The sequence below is a fragment of the Palaemon carinicauda genome, chromosome 29 (genome assembly GCF_036898095.1).
Source record: "Palaemon carinicauda isolate YSFRI2023 chromosome 29, ASM3689809v2, whole genome shotgun sequence".
NCBI lineage: Eukaryota > Metazoa > Arthropoda > Malacostraca > Decapoda > Palaemonidae > Palaemon > Palaemon carinicauda.
The window spans coordinates 198,415-216,901 of NC_090753.1; the positions used below are offsets into that span (position 1 = coordinate 198,415).

General features: G+C 42.2%; 1 protein-coding gene across 1 annotated transcript in view; it reads left to right on the forward strand.

Annotated features, from left to right (window-relative positions):
- LOC137622152 (ceramide transfer protein-like) overlaps nt 1-18,487 on the forward strand; it is a 261,732-nt gene that overhangs the window by 91,922 nt on the left and 151,323 nt on the right. The window contains exons 5-9 of the mRNA XM_068352588.1: nt 3,852-3,980; nt 5,278-5,477; nt 5,898-6,101; nt 7,528-7,686; nt 8,155-8,380. Of these exons, the coding sequence (XP_068208689.1) occupies nt 3,852-3,980; nt 5,278-5,477; nt 5,898-6,101; nt 7,528-7,686; nt 8,155-8,380 (918 nt within the window). The remainder of the gene's footprint in view (nt 1-3,851; nt 3,981-5,277; nt 5,478-5,897; nt 6,102-7,527; nt 7,687-8,154; nt 8,381-18,487) is intronic.

Here is an 18,487-nt window from a genome sequence, read left to right on the forward strand (position 1 = left end):
AGTTATCAATCCCACCTCGGCAGTCCCTGTTCGGGCGCCAAAATAATGTGGCGGGATGTTGCAAAACAACCCCCACACCCTTGAATCACTCTACCAGACAATTGTCCCACAACACAAACTTTCCCCTTACTTTATCAAGTGGACTCTTGGACAGAAGGAAAATTGAAACAAAACATAACCTTAATACTATATTTCTTACAAACTAGAATAATTAACACTAAAAAACTTTCCACACTCAATCAAACCCTCAAGATCAATAAAGCACTAACAAAACTTAAACACTAAACATACAAAAAACACCATTTAAATAAACACAAAAAAACCCTAACAAACTTAAATTACACCGTACACCAACACCAAATATGTATATGTGTTTGTGTGTGGACCTCTTTGTCCACACGAGGCCCAACAGTCCTTTTATAGCCCAACCAAAACTCTGTAGCCACCGAAACACTGACAAATTTCAATACACATTGTATTAATTGATTTTGATTGTGAACGGTATCATCATCATCATCATCATCATCATCATCATCCGTAATCGTAATCCACAAGCCAGGTCATCAACTGTTTAGCAATCCAAAAGGGCAGTCTAAATCTAATCAATTCCAGGCCAGGTCAGCAACTATATATCAGCATTTGAAATAAATTTTCCAAAGGAGGAATCATGGCCTGCCAAAATAAAAAGGAAAAATACTTACAAACACTCCTAGCTAACTAAACTGTCGCATTATAATCAAAGATAAATAATAAATTGTTCCTATTATTCACAATCACGACAAGCAAAGATAAACAAAACTGTACTTACTTTTTAAATAAATAAACACTTCTACGCTGGTAATAAAGAATAATAATAATAGTTCAGCATTCACCCCAGTCTTTAGCTGCAGTCAAAATCAAAATAAGCATTCACCCAAGACATTCACCACTGTCGTAACCTAGCTAAAAACATAAAGAAACAATCTCATTTATACCAATAGTCTTTCTCACCACAAACAATCGATTCTCTCTCTCTCTCTCTCTCTCTCTCTCTCTCTCTCTCTCTCTCTCTCTCTCTCTCTCTCTCTCTCTCTCTCTCTCTCTCTCTCTCTCTCTCTCTCTCTCTCTCTCTTTACCAAACAAAAAAATAAAAATAAAACAAAAATTAATCCTCCACACAATCTTTATAAATTTTTAATTCCACTAATCCTTTAGTTTAAAATATTTTAGAGTGGTTCTTCATTATTGGGTTGAAAGGTATAAGTTTGATTTTTTGGGTTCCAACATACAGGTGTGTCTGGGAATGAAAAGGCACATTTACGGGCAAAGAATGCTACAGCTTAGTTGCTACCAAGAAGGTATCCTATCCTATCAAATGATTTTTTACCTACCATTAAAAGTATGTTTTTCATAATTGGCAACAGCATTGGTATAGCCTAGATGGAAATAAGAGGAGAGAAATAGCAAATATTTCCTAAGTTGAATGTATAACTATTATTATTTTGTGAGACCTCACTGTTGCCTTTCTCAATTCAGCTTACTTGAGGTATTTATTCTTCTTGTACATACATACATACATATACCAAGGCATTTCCCCCAATTTTGGGGGTTAGCCGACATCAACAATGAAACAAAAACAAAAAAGGGGACCTCTACTCTCTACGTTCCTCCCAGCTTAAACAAGGGACTCAACCAAGTTCAGCTGGTACTGTTAGGGTGCCACAGCCCACCCTCCCCCATTATCCACCACAGATGAAGCTTCATAATGCTGAATCCCCTACTGCTGCTACCTCCGCGGTTATCTAAGGCATCGAAGGCAGCAGCAGGGCCTACCGGAACTACGTCACAATAGCTCGCCATTCATTCCTATTTCTAGCACGCTCTCTTGCCTCTCACATCTATCCTCCTATCACCCAGAGCTTCCTTCACTCCATCCATCCACCCAAACCGTGGCCTTACTCTTGTACTTCTCCCATCAACTCTTGCATTCATCACCTTCTTTAGCAGACATCCATTTTCCATTCTCTCAACATGGCCAAACCACCTCAACACATTCATATCCACTCTAGCTGCTAATTCATTTCTTACGCCCGTTCTCACTCAAACCAATTCGTTCCTAACCCTATCTACTCGAGATACACCAGCCATACTCCTTAGACACTTCATCTCAAACACATTCAATTTCTGTCTCTCCATCACTTTCATTCCCCACAACTCCGATCCATACATCACAGTTGGTACAATCACTTTCTCATATAGAACTCTCTTTACATTCATGCCCAACCCTCTATTTTTTACTACTCCCTTAACTGCCCCCAACACTTTGCAACCTTCATTCACTCTCTGACGTACATCTGCTTCCACTCCACCATTTGCTGCAACAACAGACCCCAAGTACTTAAACTGATCCACTTCCTCAAGTAACTCTCCATTCAACATGACATTCAACCTTGCACCACCTTCCCTTCTTGTACATCTCATAACCTTACTCTTACCCACATTAACTCTCAACTTCCTTCTCTCACACACACTTCCAAATTCTGTCACTAATAGGCTAAGCTTCTCTTCTGTGTCTGCAACCAGTACAGTATCATCCGCAAACAACAACTGATTTACCTCCCATTCATGGTCATTCTCGTCTACCAGTTTTAGTCCTCGTCCAAGCACTCGAGCATTCACCTCTCTCACCACTCCATCAACATACAAGTTAAACAACCATGGCAACATCACACATCCCTGTCTCAGCCCCACTCTCACCGGAAACCAATCGCTCACTTCATTTCCTATCCTAACACATGCTTTACTACCTTTGTAGAAACTTTTCACTGCTTGCAACAACTTTCCACCAACTCCATATAACCTCATCACATTCCACATTGCTTCCCTATCAACTCTATCATACGCTTTCTCCAGATCCATAAACGCAACATACACATCCTTACCTTTTGCTAAATATTTCTCGCATATCTGCCTTACTGTAAAAATCTGATTCATACAACCCCTACCTCTTCTAAAACCACCCTGTATTTCTTGTACCAAAGCTAAAAGGATTTGTTCTATAATATGATGTCCCAAAAATCAGAGACTAATTTTTGTCATCTCCATCTTGGTCACACTCTGTTTACACACAAGTTTCTGATGACTGGGCAACACCAGCCACATTGAGACGACTTAACGGTGAGGCACTTGTTGAGTGAATCCCAAACTTTTTGCACCTTAACAAATAGATATCTGTTTCGTCCTTGTCCACACACACACACACACAAACACCGTCACTCTAACTTCCTTTCATCTATTGTGATCTCTAGCCTCATGTAACTTACTCATACAGCATCTGTAGGGTTTTAATTAGTTGCCTTTCAGATCTGAATGATCTCCCAGTGTCTGGTAATGTTTCCTAAGTTAAATGTATAACTATTATTATTTTATGAGACCTCACTGTTGCCTTTCTCAATTCAGTTTACTTGAGGTATTTATTCTTCTTGTACCAAAGTTAAAAGGATTTGTTCAAATGTAAAAGATTAAAATTGAACTAAGGAAGAGTAAAGAAATTGGACAACTAAGTAATGATAAACAACAGAGACTGGTAGAAAGTAACATAGCTGGAATCCTAGAGGCAATGATTTTGCAAATTGCTTTTTAGTATCTTTTAAATCTTGGTAGTTTCTTAGTACTACGAGAAACGTTACCTTTTTTTATACATTTTTATTTGTGTCGTCCATTTTTGGGGATATTCATTAATTTTTAGTCAGGAAAGATTCAGGTTTACTAATGTTTTTTAACTCTATTTTTCATCAGAGTCTTAAACTAAATAACATTCTGGATTAGAACCTTTATGTACTTTTAATTATTACCCTTTGTATATTCCATAGGCCTTCATGAGAAACTGGCAGAGATTGACACCTATCGGGATATCCTTATACGACAGATGGAAGCACTTCAGACATACTTTGATGCGTGTGCAGAATCAGCCAAGGAAATAAAGAATACCGAGGCCACTTGTAAGTTCCTATCTGATGATAATTTTCTTTGGCTCACAGCCCCTTTTTTTTACATGTCTCATTTTTTTTTTCAAGTGTAGTGTGTCTGCCCCATTGAAAACAGTTTAATTATATGTCATTTCAAACTCTTAAAAGTTTTTACTTTCTTAACCAATTTTTTTCATTCAGAAAACATTTGAAAATTTTCTACTCAAAAAGCTATATAAATATTTTACTAGTAACAGTTGCTATTTTCCAAATGTAAACTTTTATTTTCTCGAATTGTTGATATACATAAAGTAGGCTATAAAAATATCCATCTTAATGTGATGGAATGGCAAAAATTAGTCAATATTCAGTAAAGTTATATAAGTTTTTCTCCAAAAACTTCATATTTTAAGAAATCACAATTCCAAGTTTTTTGTACAGTACAGTACATTATTCTTACAATTTCGCTGAGAGTTTTTTTATATTGTACCCTCGGCATTCTAGAACAAAGATAACAAACTATTACTAAAAAAAAGAACACTATATATTGATGATACAATGCTGGCAATATTTCCAATACGCATTGAAAGACTTGAGCAAGATAGGCTAACATGATCAATATTTTTTTTTCCTCCTCTCTCCAATGTAACACTTTAAGCCTCTTTCAGCATAAAAGCAAAAATTTGGACTGTAGATGTAACAGTATAAACAAAGACAAAAATTAAGCAGATCATAATTTAGTGGGACATGCAGCAATCATTTATTCAAGAAGACCATTTGGCACGTAAGGAAAACGTATGATTTCTTCCTCTGAAAATCACAGAAAATGAAGGAAAATGTATGGGAGGCTAAACTTGCTGACTTTGGTTGGAATTTTCCAAAAAGAGTGAATATTTAGGTACCTAAGACAGAAAGAGTCTGCTTACAGGACCCAAGGTGCTTTAGCAAATGTATAATGAAGACTTTTTAGCAGTAAGGCAAATATTTTCGTAAAGAAAACTCTTTAAAACAGGAAATACTGTATAGACTTTCTTCAAGCTAAAAATGCAGTAATCTAAATTTCTCTAATTCTAGGCTTAGTTCATTAGTTGCTATTTTTAACCAAAATTATATTTCTATTTGAGTTTTCAATAAAAAAGATTGTTCATTTGCCTTATAAACCCAGTGTTTATACAGTCGGATAAAGATTTTGATTGATAACCATTATACTCCAAGAACCTAAAAGGTTCAGTATAGTAATAGTAGATGGTAGCATTCTTAGGAAATGTAGATAAAAATTATATAAATTCATCTGTTTCCTGGTTCATAAATAATTTTTATTTCTGGACAGGCAATGGTCATGGCCTAGATATTGAAGGTGGAGTAGAAGCAGAATTAGCGGTCGAGTGTAATCATAATTTAAAGGGTTCTCCCATAGTCGGCGGTAGACGTCTTTCCCCCAGCCCTTTACCACCCCAAATCAGCCGAGAAACCTTAGAGAAACATGGTGCCTATGCTATTGATTTCAGAGGAGAGGCTCTTACTTTTAAGGTAAGAATTAAGTGAGATATAGATTCAAGTGGATCCATGATAACCTTAATATCATCAAAAAGCACAATAGAATTTGAAGCTCTTAAAAATAGCAGCCAGATAGCTTCTGGTTTGATAAGAATATTCATTTGAAGGTTTGATAAGAATATTCCTTTGAAGAAAGGTCTCAGAGATAGTCTTTTGAATATATTTTTTCTTTATAAATAGCCATGAAGAAAGAAAGTTTGTGCTTTTTTAATAATCTTCAAATACATTACAAAGTTTGACAGGATTTTATTTTTTTCATTTATCATGAAGTGCATATTATCAGATACTGTACCTCATACACCTCAATGACCTTTAGTGTATATTTTTCTGTGTACTGTTCTAATTAGGCGTAATGAGACCTTAACATGTTCTTATACAAAAAAAAACTTGCAGGCTACAACAGCGGGAATACTGACAACTCTGGGTCATTGTGTGGACGTAATGAACCAGAGAGAGGAGTCTTTCAAACGACGTTTAGAGAGGGAGGGAGAAAAACGTAAAAGATTGGAGGAGAAATTGAAGCATGCTCTTTCACTGAGTGCACAAGAGTCCCCAACTGCCAGAAGGGTCATGGTCATGGGAGGCCCTGATTATGAGGTTTGTTTCTCTCTCTCTCTCTCTCTCTCTCTCTCTCTCTCTCTCTCTCTCTCTCTCTCTCTCTCTCTCTCTCTCTCTCTCTCTTGTGTGGTTTTTTTTTTTTTTTTTTTTTTTTTTTTTTTTTTTTTTTGACAGTCCATCTTATTCTCTTTTTGATAATTTTGGAGTTGGTCTTATTTCCTTTCCTGAACTCGTTCTATTGTTATTGACAATCAATCTTATTCTTTTTTGATAATTTTGGAGTTGGTCTTATTTTCTTTCCGGAACTCTTTCTATTTTTATTATTATTACTATTATGCAAATTTAACTGAACCACCATGTACAATTAATGTTCTTTTGAGTTGTGTTTTAATTCCTTTTTATGTCATTCAATTACACTATTTTGAAGTTTTATTTTTATATTGATGGTAAGTAGTGCAACAACAACGTGAAAATGCAGTGAAAAATCTGTCAATTACTTAGAGTATTTAGTGTTATATTAACTTCGTTCCTCTTATTGGAAAATGGGTATTGTGTACTTGCCAAAGATGTTTGAGCCATCATTTTCCTTCTCCATATGAGGGATTGCAACCTTCTGTATACATTGCAGCACTGAAGGTTTTCTCTGCCATCCCTTCCTCAGCCTTGTGCATCGCATCCTGTCATTTACATGTCCACCTGCCTTAGTATTATTTGAGTTCAACACTCACATTTGAAAAACAACCCCCCTTTGGCCAACACTATCATCATCATCATCATATCTTCATACGCCTATTGATGCAAAGGGCTTCTGTTAGATTTTGCCAATCGTCTTTATCTTGAGCTTTTAATTCAATACTTTTCCATTCATCATCTCCTACTTAGCATGTCATAATCCTCAGCCATGTTGGTCTGGGTCTTCCAACTCTTCTAGTGCCTTGTAGAGCCCAGTTGAACGTTTGGTGAACTAATCTCTCTTGGGGAGTGCGAATACCATGCCCAAACTATCTCCATCTACCTCTCATGATCTCCTCCACATATGGCACTCGAGTAATCTCTCTTATAGTTTTGTTTCTAATCCTGTCCTTCCATTCAACTCCCAATATCCTTCTGAGGGCTTTGTTCTCAAATCTACTAAATCTATTGGAGACTGTTTCATTGTCATACCATGACTTATGTCCATAGAGTAACACCGATCTCACTAAACCGATATATAGTCTGATTTTTTATGAATTTCAGGCGATTTGATTTCCAAATTTTACTTAACTTAGCCATTGTCTGATTTGCGTTTTAAAATTTTTCACTAAACTCCAATTCTAAAGACCCTGTATTGGAGATCATAGTTCCTAAATTCTTAAATGATTCTACCTCATTAATCCTTTCTCCTGTCAATGATATTTCACTTATAAATGTTATTGAGTTGTTTGATTGAATTATATAATTGAGGATGAATTTCTTTCAATTTTAGGAAGGTCCCCACAGTGTGATGGGTGAAGATGAATTCTTTGATGCTGTGGAATCAGCGCTTGACAAAATGGACGAAGAAGAAGAATTTAGGGAGCGATTGAGGCTGAAACAACTTGCTGCACCACAGAAACCAGCCACTACTCATCCTCTATGGCCAGAGGTGACTACAAATCAAGTTCTGTTGTAAATTTTTATTGACTTTTGATGTTTTACTTTAAAAAAAATATTCAACCCAAGGATAGACTTCACTGAATTCAACATTATTTGAACTTAAAATATTGCTTGCAAAAAATAAAATTATCTTGCCAATAGCATTTTGTGCTGACCACTTTACTGATGTTAGCCAAATATTTCATGGTCTATAAATGCAGATTGAGCAGAGCTATATTTTTCATGCTATATGTCCATTTGTTTTTTTGTTATTTTATGATAACTTGTTTTGATCATTGATGCTAGATTCTAGGATGCTGAAACTTTTCATAAATGTCAGAGGTAGTAGTAAAAGACTTTCCAGAATTCTTCATCGTAGCTGCATTTAACTTAAGCTAGTTTTGTAAATTTAGAATAAAAAAGCGATTGAAAGGACCTGAAGCATCTCAGTCTGATGACAGCCCTTTTTATTTTTCAGATCGACAAAGTTACCAAGGAGCAATTGTCTTATGCCCAACAAGATGTGGATGGCGGTGTGTGGCAGTTGTTTGCAGAAGAAGGGGAAATGAAGATGTACCGCCGAGAGCTGGAAGAGGATGGTCTCGTGGTGGATCCTTTAAAAGCTGTGCATCAAATTAGAGGGGCCACAGCTCATGAAATGGCTCACCACTTCTGGTCTCCAGATGTCAGATTTGAATGGGAAAGTAAGTTGCCTTCCCTTGCATTTTTCCCTCTTAATCTTACTGGAATATTTTTTAGTTTCTTATTCTCAAACAAACAAATTAAAGGATTTGTTTGACCTTTAATCGTGTCTGTTATGGAAATATCTCATAGTTTTCCATATGTGGTAATGTAAGATACTGCAATAATTCATAGAGGTATGACTTGGATTTTTTCTTTTCACTTTTAATTTCATAATTATTCAAAAAAAAATTGGGCGGGGGGCAGCTGGGCTCAGTAGGCAGCACAGAGCTTTTCTATCAAGGCCACTTAGTTATAAATAATTATTGTTATTTAGTATTGGTATAATTAAAAAAAGAGGATACCAGCTCATCGCTGGTACTTGAGTGAAATCAAGATGCTTCTTTGTCAAAGAAATCTGTAAAAAAAAAAAAAATTCAAGATCCATCGATTATAAAGTAGCATTTTGCTGAGAAAGTGCTTTAGATATTAGTAACCAATGCATCTTCTGTACATAGCTATTTATACAGTTGCTTCCCATGAACTAAAGAACAAACAGTATACAACATTTCTGCAATAAAACAATTTAAAATTGAATAACAATACAAAGCTGAAAAGATTGGTCCATTTAATATATCCTTTTAGGGAAGGAAAACATTTTATTGAGATTGGTTAATTACTTATGATGATACCAAAATTAGAAGTGCATCCAGATATTAAAAGGATATGAAAGATTTAGTTGTAGTAACAGAATTTAGGTTGAAAATTATTTACCGACTGCAATGGTACAGACAACTTATTGGCTATAACTAACAAAACTAGCAATAATATGTTGGACAGAGTGGTATTGCTAGGTATTGAAATGAAACCAACTGAAAAACAATTCTACACTTTTCTAATGAAGTTAAAGTACATAAAAGTCTTATCTGTGCTTGTGACAATTAACTTGCTTTAGAGGTTTGCATATACAGTACAAGTACTATATTTGTTTGTAAAATAAACAATGGATTTTATATGGTTAATTGTTCTTATACAAATACAAAGCATCTTCCTTCGTTATAATTGAATGGATGACAGCGAAGCTTGAACACGATAGTTGAAATTGAAACGAGGCGTAACAACTGACAGGTAATAACTTATCGGCAGCGGGGATGCGACTGCCCCCCTCCCCATCTCACTGACAATTTCACTTAGATCTCAGACATGGTTTAGAGCAGATATTCTGACTGGTTGGAATTTTCAGCATACGGTTAGCTCCCCCTTAACATGATTTCGAAGTTACACAAGTTCAAATTTATTGAGATATATTCTGTTAACACGAAATGTCCGATTTTACACAAGTTGAATTTCCCGCCTAAAAGAGAGAGTGTGTGTGTGTTAATAAGATTCTTTTTAAGCTTACAACCAAATAAATTTTAGTTTTTGATGAAGTACAAAAAAAGTATTGTAATTTTACGAATAAATGTACATCCATACTTCTAATTGTAGATGTTTACAATTTAGCATGTTTACGGTACATTGCGGCTCTTTACAGTATTTGTGATTGTGGTTTGCTCTAAGATAGTATAAAATGGAAAGATTTTGTAAGGTTAAATTACAAATTAAGTTATAAAATTATATCGTGTTACAGTAGTATAAAATAAATTTAATTGTTACATTTACCAATATTTATTTGTTCCGTAACTGGAATACAAACCACGCTATTTTTTAAGGGTTATACTTTCGGCGGAGCTGAAATGACGAGCCATTAAAATTTAGTGAGGGCTAACTACCCTCACCGCTAGTTAGCAGGGGGTGGGGTAGCTCGCTACCACTCCCGTTCACACACCTGTGATTTACCTCGCTTTACTTTTAGCTCAGATGGAGAGCGGTTGTTTCCGCTCTTTCTCCTCGCCTATTCTGGACTGCCATTAATTTTTGTCTTTTAACTTACTTTTTCTTATACATGTATATATATATGAAAACATTCTTAATGTTTATGTATGTATATATATATATATATATATATATATATATATATATATATATATATATATTTTTATATATATATATATATATATATATATATATATATATATATATATATATATATATATATATATATATGTATAGCAATGTGATAAGTTTCCTTTTCAGTGTTTGTGCTGTGCGTGTGATACATATACGACAACGACACTTGCGTACATTAGCACCAGAACAAGGCCAAAACAGTTCCACTTCGTAGGGAACGACCTCTCCCTCTCTGGTCCATAGGTCTTCCTGTCACCATATAACCGTTGAGTCAGCCACCGCTGGGGAATCATCATCACCTGGACCCTCTTCATTCAACTGTTGTCTTCGCCTTTTCCCTTTTCCTACGGGAAACATGGATTGCTGAGCAAAGGGAATGTGGCCTCTCAGAGATTGAATACAGTCTTTCTCTTCTCAAGGTTGTTCACCTTTCAACAACAGAGTACTGTTAGGAAGAGCACCTTCCCCCGTTCGCGGGTTAGGTTGCGCTTCCAATTGTTTGTCTCAATTATTTTTAGTGAAATTATAATTGTAATTTTAACTTCTCAGCTTTTCTCTGTGGGAATCACTTCCCTTCGGAGGATCAGTGGTTCTCACTATTTGTGAATATTCTTAGCTGATTTAAATAATTGTAATTCTGTTTTTTTATTACAGTTACTCCGCTCTCCCTTCTCCCGTATGTCGACTGGGGAAGGGAGGGTGCAATACTTATTTTTATGTTGTTCCCTCGGGGTTTCTCTTCGGAGTTCCTCCCTAGGGAATTTTCTGTTAAATAATTAATTTTATTTTTTTTCCCCAGTTAACTATGCAGTTTTTTCTTCATTCGACTAAGAGAACCGACGAAGCAGAGCTGTTCTGTTCATACCTGGGGAATCTGCTGTCACTGCCGTCCCTCAGAGGACGTCGTCATGAGCGTCATCACTTCTCTTAGAAGTCGTTGTCGTCGGCGCCCACTCGTGTCCGAGTATTGGGTTCTGTCGTTAGCCATCAGCCTCCTATCTTTGGGGTGGGTGCTTATGTCTGATGTGGCTGTTAAAACCTAGTCTGTGGTGGAAGAGTCACGGACAGTGTTCACAAGGGAGGGTAGGTGGTGGGCGGGGCTGTTTTAATCGCTCTCTCCTTTTTCTCCTCCTAGCCTCCTCATTTTGTCTCCTCTCCTTGAAGTCCATGGTGCCATGGTGTACTGTACTCCTCCAGGTTTTCCTGTCCCTGGTTGTTTCTTCCCATGAGGAAGGATCGATGTCAGTTAGAGCCAGGGTGCGCTTTAGTTTATCTTTATAGCTCATTTTTGGGGCTCCTCGTGCTCTGATGCCCTGGGTCAGTTCTCCGCAGAATATCTTCTTTGGGAGCCTAGATGGATCCATCCTATGCACATGTCCTATCCAGCGGAGGCGGTGGTGGATGATGCTCGCCGCCACGCTGGTCAGCGAGGCACGTTCTAAGACTTCAATGTTGGTGGTATGGCTCTCCCAGGGGATTTTCAAGATCTGCCTCAGTTTCATTTGTTGGAAGCGTTCTAGGTTTTTAATATCACTTCTATATAGCGTCCATGTTTCACATGCATATAGGAGCGTGGAGAGGACTACTGCCCTGAACACCATTATTTTGGTGGTCATTGTCAGTGCGTGGTTGTTAAATACGCGGCAGTTGAGTCGGCCAAAGGCGGAGTGGGCTGCCCTGATCCTGTTCTCCACGTCCTTTTTGCTTGTGGGAGCTGATGTTAGGATGCTCCCTAGGTAGGAGAACTGGTCCACCTGTTCTAACGGTTGGTCATTCACTGTGGTATTGAAGTTTGGGAGCATCAGTCCTGGTGGATGTTGGACGAGGGTCTTGGTTTAGTTTGTGTTGACTTGCATCCCAAAACGTTCGTAGGCAGAGTTGTATGCATCAGCTAACGACTGCAGGTCCTCTGCCGTCTGACCTGGGGTGGCATTGTCGTCAGCATACTGCAGTTCTCGCACTGCACACAAGGTGGTCTTGGTTCTGGCGAGGTTGAAAACGCCTCCATCCATGCGGAAACGTAGGTCGACTGAGGGTGTGTCTGGGGGAATCTCGTTGAGCATTGCTGCGGTGTATAGCGAGAAACACGTTGGGGCCAGAACACAGCCCTGCTTCAGGCTGCCGTTGATGGGGAATGGGCCTGAAAGAGAGTTCTGGTGGCAGACTCTCCCAACCATTCCGTCATGGAGGGCACGCACCAGCTTGACAAAATCGGGTGAGCAGCCATATCTTTTGAGGACAGCCCACATGGCAGGTCGAGGTACTTTGTCGAAGGCCTTTTTCAAATCCCAGAAGATGAACATTATGGGCTGTTATTGTTCAAGGCTCTTCTCTTGTAGTTGTCGCGCGCAGAAGATCATGTCTATGGTCCCACGGGAAAGTCGAAAGCCGCACTGGGACGTCTTCTGCGAGAATAAGGAGGCGGTCAAGGAGAATCCGAGCGAAAATCTTACTCGCGATGCTTAGTAGTGATATTCCCCGGTAGTTGTTACAGTTCTCCCTGTCTCCCTTCTTGAAGATGGTAATGATGTTTGCATCGCGGAAGTCACTGGGGAGGGTCTTGGTCTCCCATATTTTTAGTAAAAGGAGCATCAAACGGTTCCTCAACCCGGGGCCACCGTGAGTGAGGAGCTCCAATGGGATGTTGTCTGGCCCTGGGGCTTTGCCGGGTTTCATGCGCTGCAGGGCCTTGTTGAAGTCCTGGATGGAGGGTGGTAGTGCCATCCAGTGACAGACAGGATGCTGTGGGGTCATTCGCAGGAGGTCGTCTGGGGTGTCTGCTTGGTCATTGAGGAGGTTCTCAAAGTGAGACCTCCACCTGGCCAGGATGCCCTCGCTGTCGGTGATGGTCGTGGCCCCATCCGCGTCCTTCAGGCCGCCCACTGATGACCGTGTGGGACCGAATATTTCCTTTGTTGCTGCATAGAAGCTGCGCAGGTCACGTTGGTCAGCGAAACTGTATTTCTGCAACTTTTCTTTGCCACCAGGTGTTCTGGGCTTCACGGATCCCTCTTTGGCAACCAGCTTCAGCCACCTTGTGAGCACATTTGTTAGCTGCTGTTGGTTGGTTTTCCAAAGTCAGGCGTGCTTGTCGTTTGGTTTCAATGAGAAGAGAGATAGTAGCATCATTCTCATCGAACCAATCCTGCCGTTTCTTGGTGGTGTAGCCTAGTGTTTCCTCCGCTGCACGGGCCATGGCGTTTCTGAGGTTGGTCCAGTGGTGCTCAACAGTGGCCTGACCCACGGGGTCTGCAGGGTCTGCGAGGTGTCGTTCGCAGGCCTCCTTGTAGTTCTGTGCCACCTGTGGGTTGCGGAGCTTGCTACAATCAAAGGGTTGGTGTGGTACGCTGTTTGGTGCCCTTCTGGGTGGTCGTAGGGCCGTCACGGAGAGTCGGGAGATGAGGAGTCTGTGGTCCGTCCAGCAGTCGTCTGCTCCGGGCATGGATCGGGTGATGCGGACGTCTCCTCGGTCTCTGGCTCTGGTCAGGACGTAGTCCAGGGTGTGCCAGTGTTTAGACCGTGGGTGTCTCCATGTGGTCTTTTGTCGCTTTGGTAACTGGAAGATGGTGTTGGTTACCACAAGTTGGTGTTCTGCACACAGACCCAGTAGGAGTTGGCCATTGGCGTTGCAATTTCAAATGCCATGGCGGCCGATGATTCCCTCCCACAGGCGATGGTCTTTGCCTACTCGGGCATTAAAGTCGCCAAGCACAACGAGCTTGTCGTTGGCGGGCACTGCCTGGATGGTGCGGTCGAGCTGGGTGTAGAAGGCAGCTTTGTCATCATCGGTTGAGGTCATAGTCGGGGCGTAGACAGATCAGGGCGAGGTGTCTGTCTCGCGTGATGAGGATGCGGACAGTCATCAGGCGCTCACTGATGGCCTTGGGAGCGAGGTTGTGTTGCTGCACTAGCTGGGAACGGATGGCGAAGCCGATACCGTGGGTGCGAGGCTCCTCTAGGGCCTTGCCTTTCCAGAAGATGGTGTAGCCTGTTCCAGCTTCCCTGATGTTGCCCTCTTCGGGTAGTCTGGTCTCGCTAAGAGCCGCCACATCAACATTGAAGCGGGCTAGCTCCTTGCAGACGAGGGCGTTACGTAGTTCCGGGCGGTTGGTGTTCGTCACGTCTTGGAGGGTGGGGATGTTCCACGCACCTAAGGTTAATATTTTTTTTTTTTTTTTTGTTTCGACCACATTAGTGGGATGTCCGCCAGCCGCGGTGAGCTGACCAGACGGGTTTGCCGTGTCCGATGTTTACCCCACCTTTTCTAGGGGCCTCCCCATGTGGGGTGGGCTGCGGTGTCCTCAATAGGCCAGCCCAGTCACGGGTCCAGCTGCCGAACTCTGGTGTCACGGCACCGTCACCAGAAAGCGACTGAATCTTAGACTCGCTGCCTGAGTGCAGTCGTGGGCTAAGGGCTTCCAGCTATCCAGGCCTGCCCCCTTCACCCACGGTGCTGTCGCCTCAGGACTTGGTGGTGGTGATGATGATGGTGAGAAAGAGATGAAGAAGGATGGAGGAAACAACAGAATGCCAGTAGCTGGGTATATTGTTTTGGGTGGTCGTGCCTTTGCAATGGCCACGCACACACACTTGGCCCACATCATTTTCCCCGCAGCTCAAGACATATGAGACAGGTGGCTTCTCCGATGTTGGTTGCATCGGGCTGCCGGGTTCTTGTTATGTCAAGGCCCGCCTTGTTGCCTGCCCGACAGGCATTGCCCTCTTCCGCTGGCGCTGGGAAGCTCCGCCATTGGGGTCTTGTTTGGTTTGATTTTGGAGTTTTCCTTCTCCTAGCCTTTGCCTATCTGAAATAAAGGAGAAGGCCTATAGGGGTCCAGTCTTGGTCTGGTCTCTCAGAACTGGCCTTAGCGGTATGGTTGAGGCTGCCAGGGTGGATAAACTACCCCACCGCCATTGCCCAGCCCATCATTGAGACATTCAAGTCCCTCTACTGCAGCAAAGTGCTGGACCATCAGAGGGGTCTTAGAAGTACGCCCGTGACAACATGACCAGCACTTCAGATCATCTTAGAACGCTAACCAGGAGGTTCGCCTCCAGGGGTTGGACAACTTTCCCTTCCGAGGGAAAGTTTCCTCCCCAGATGTAAGGTTGTTTCTCCCTTCCGAAGGAGAACTTCCCACATCTTAATGAATTCATCATCTCCGACTACTGTTGCTGCCTTCGCCCAGACTACTCTCCCCCCTTGCTGAGTCTCTCTTCCTTCAGGGGCGGTGCACAGTCTTATGCAAGTCTCTTCTACAAAGTGTTCACCTCTCTCGTTCGCGAGAGAGGCCACTCGTAGAGACTCTCGCTACTGTTGAAGGTCAACTTACTAATTCACCAACCCTCATGGACGTCATCATAGGCGTCTTCAAGTCTCTTCTATGTAGTGTTCACCTCTTTCGTTTGCGATAGAGGCCAGTCATAGAGACACCTCTTCGTAGGATCACTCTGCTCATCAGTTCCTGATCATCTTACCAGCAGACCTACCAGCGCAAGGTAGTCCGTGGACTTAGGTCCTGGACTCTTCCTAAGGCCAGCTTGCTGGTCCACCGGCCCTCATGGGCGTCATCAGTTCCTGATCATCCTACCAGCAAACCTACCAGCGCAACCTTGCGCTGCAACTTAGTCCATGGACTTCGGTCCTGGACTCTTCTATGGACCTTTCACGGTTGCCATCAGTAGATGTTCGCCTTTCCAAAGGGCACACCTCAGTTCCTGATCATCCTGCCAGCTGACCTGCCGATTTACTAACGCAACTTTACGCCGCTGGTAGTCCTTGGACTTCGGTCGTGGACTCTTCAGTGGACCTTCTACAGTCCCTATCAGTGGATGTTCGCCCTTCCAAAGGGCACATCCCAGTCCCTGATCGTCCTGCCAGCTGACCTACCAATCTACCAACGCAACCTTACGCCGCTGTTAATCCTTGGACTTCTGTCCTGGACTCTTCCGTGGACCTTTTACAGTCTCCATCATGGATGTTTGCCTTTCCAAAGCGCTCATCCCAGTTTCTGGTTGTCCTGCCAGCTGACCTGCCGACCTACCAGCTCTACCTTACACTACAGTTAGTCCTTGGACTTCGGTCCTGGACTCTTCTGAGGATCACCAGCTCCCTCCTGTAAGCATTATCATGCGCACCATTGCTTGTGCGTGCGTGCGCCAATGGTCTTCCGCGCCCATGCACACGCGCGCCAACGGTCTTCCGCACGCGCATGCTCCAACTGTCTTCCGCGCGCGCCAATAGTTTTCCGCGCGAACGCCCCAATGGTTTTCCGCATGCGCACCAATGGTCTTGCGCGTGCCAAGCAGTCTTCTGTGCACGCGCCCGTCAATAGTACTCTTATGCGCACGCCAATGCACCTACCCTTGCGCAACCAGTCACACGCTTCGGCACAATCTAGGGAGACTGCACAAAACTACACAGTGCCTTACCGCGCACCTGCTCACTTGCTCTCGCCAACTCTTCACAAAGAACCAGCGCTTGCCTGTTAGCGCTCTTCTACGCATTCACCGGAAACTGCGCTTCAGGAGAAACTGAGCACTAGCATCATCCTGTGTGCCATCACACCAGTACTCTCCTGCACACTGGCACAATAGGCAGAAAAAAAGAATAAAACTTTTTGGACAGGTCACCATTGCCCCATTCCTCTCCCCGCAAATGCATAACATGGCCTAAGGGAAAAGAGGAAAGAGGCTTCACAGAAGAATTCAAGATCCTGAAAATTCCATCTTCTAAGGGGAATCAAAACGGGGAATCCTTAGTCCCTGTCTCCTTTGAAGTTTCTTTTTCTTTTACAGACCACCGTCAGCAAACAAGAAAGCATCAACAGACTGATCACTAGATCACTGTTTGCTAATGGCTAGTTCACAGTTTGCTGATCGCTAGCTCGCCGATCACCAGATTGCCAGTTGCTACCTCAGCTTGATCATTGACCTCTAGTCCCTCCAATGACTAACGATCTACAATTGCTGGCGTTCCTATCACCGATTGCTAGTCAATAACCAGTCATCAGCTAATCAGGCAGCTCATCTTTCTTCGATCATTGAACTCAGCTTGCTGATCTCTGACCAGCCCATTGTCAGCTTGCTGATCTCTGACCAACCAAGAGGGACCATAGTCAGCTTGCTGATCTCTTGTTCACTGATCACTGGTCCGCGATCGATCGCTGATCATCAATGGCTTACCATCACCAACTGACTCATTAAAACCATTCTGCTGTCTCTCAGGGCTCTCAAAGCAGAGTACCAACTCATTGTCTGACTGACCAGACAGCCTTCATCTGCCTGTCAGTTACCACAGATCGCCGATTCACCGATCATCGGCAATTCGCCAGCAGTTCGTGACTCGGACTTACTAGTAAACTTCTGCCCGTAGTTCCCTAGATCAGAAGGTATACAACATACTTCTCGCTACTGGCCGTTCGCCATCACACTAAAGTGATCGGCAAACGATCGACAACCCTCATCAATAGCTTGTCGACAGGGAACCACTTGCAAGCACTCTCCAACTGCACAGTAACCACGACAACCAACCGTTAACCATTGATTAACATTCGCCAGATTGATTCTATTCTAAGGAATAGCATCAATCCCATCAGGGCGCATGGTAAGGCTAAGCGTTGCCTTCCTTCTGTTAGTTAAAGGAATTCTCTCTCTGGGAAGAATTCTTACACATTGTATCGCGTTTGATCCTTTACGCCACGAGTCAAGACCCCAGCGTCAACAATTTCCCATGTTAAAGGATCCGCAATAAGCTGTCCTTTGAGTCGATGTCCACACCATTTTGGGGTTCGAACAAGGGCTAAGACCTCAGGTCTTCATTAGCACACTGGACCTAAAGGACACATACTTCCAGGCCCAAACCATCCATCTAGGAATGTTGGAAAATTCAGTCTAGACAAACAAGAAACACCAGTTCAGGGCACTGTGCCTCGGTCTTTCCACTACACCCATCCTGGTCTCACAGGATCGGCTTCTGTCTCCTGCGTTTTGGGACGACTGACTGACCTTAGCAGACTCGGTGGCAACCTTGCATTAGCACCGGAACTTCTGAAGTCTTTTTACCAAGATCCAGTGATCAAGGTAAACCTGCGGAAGTCTTCTCTACTTCCCTCCCAGAA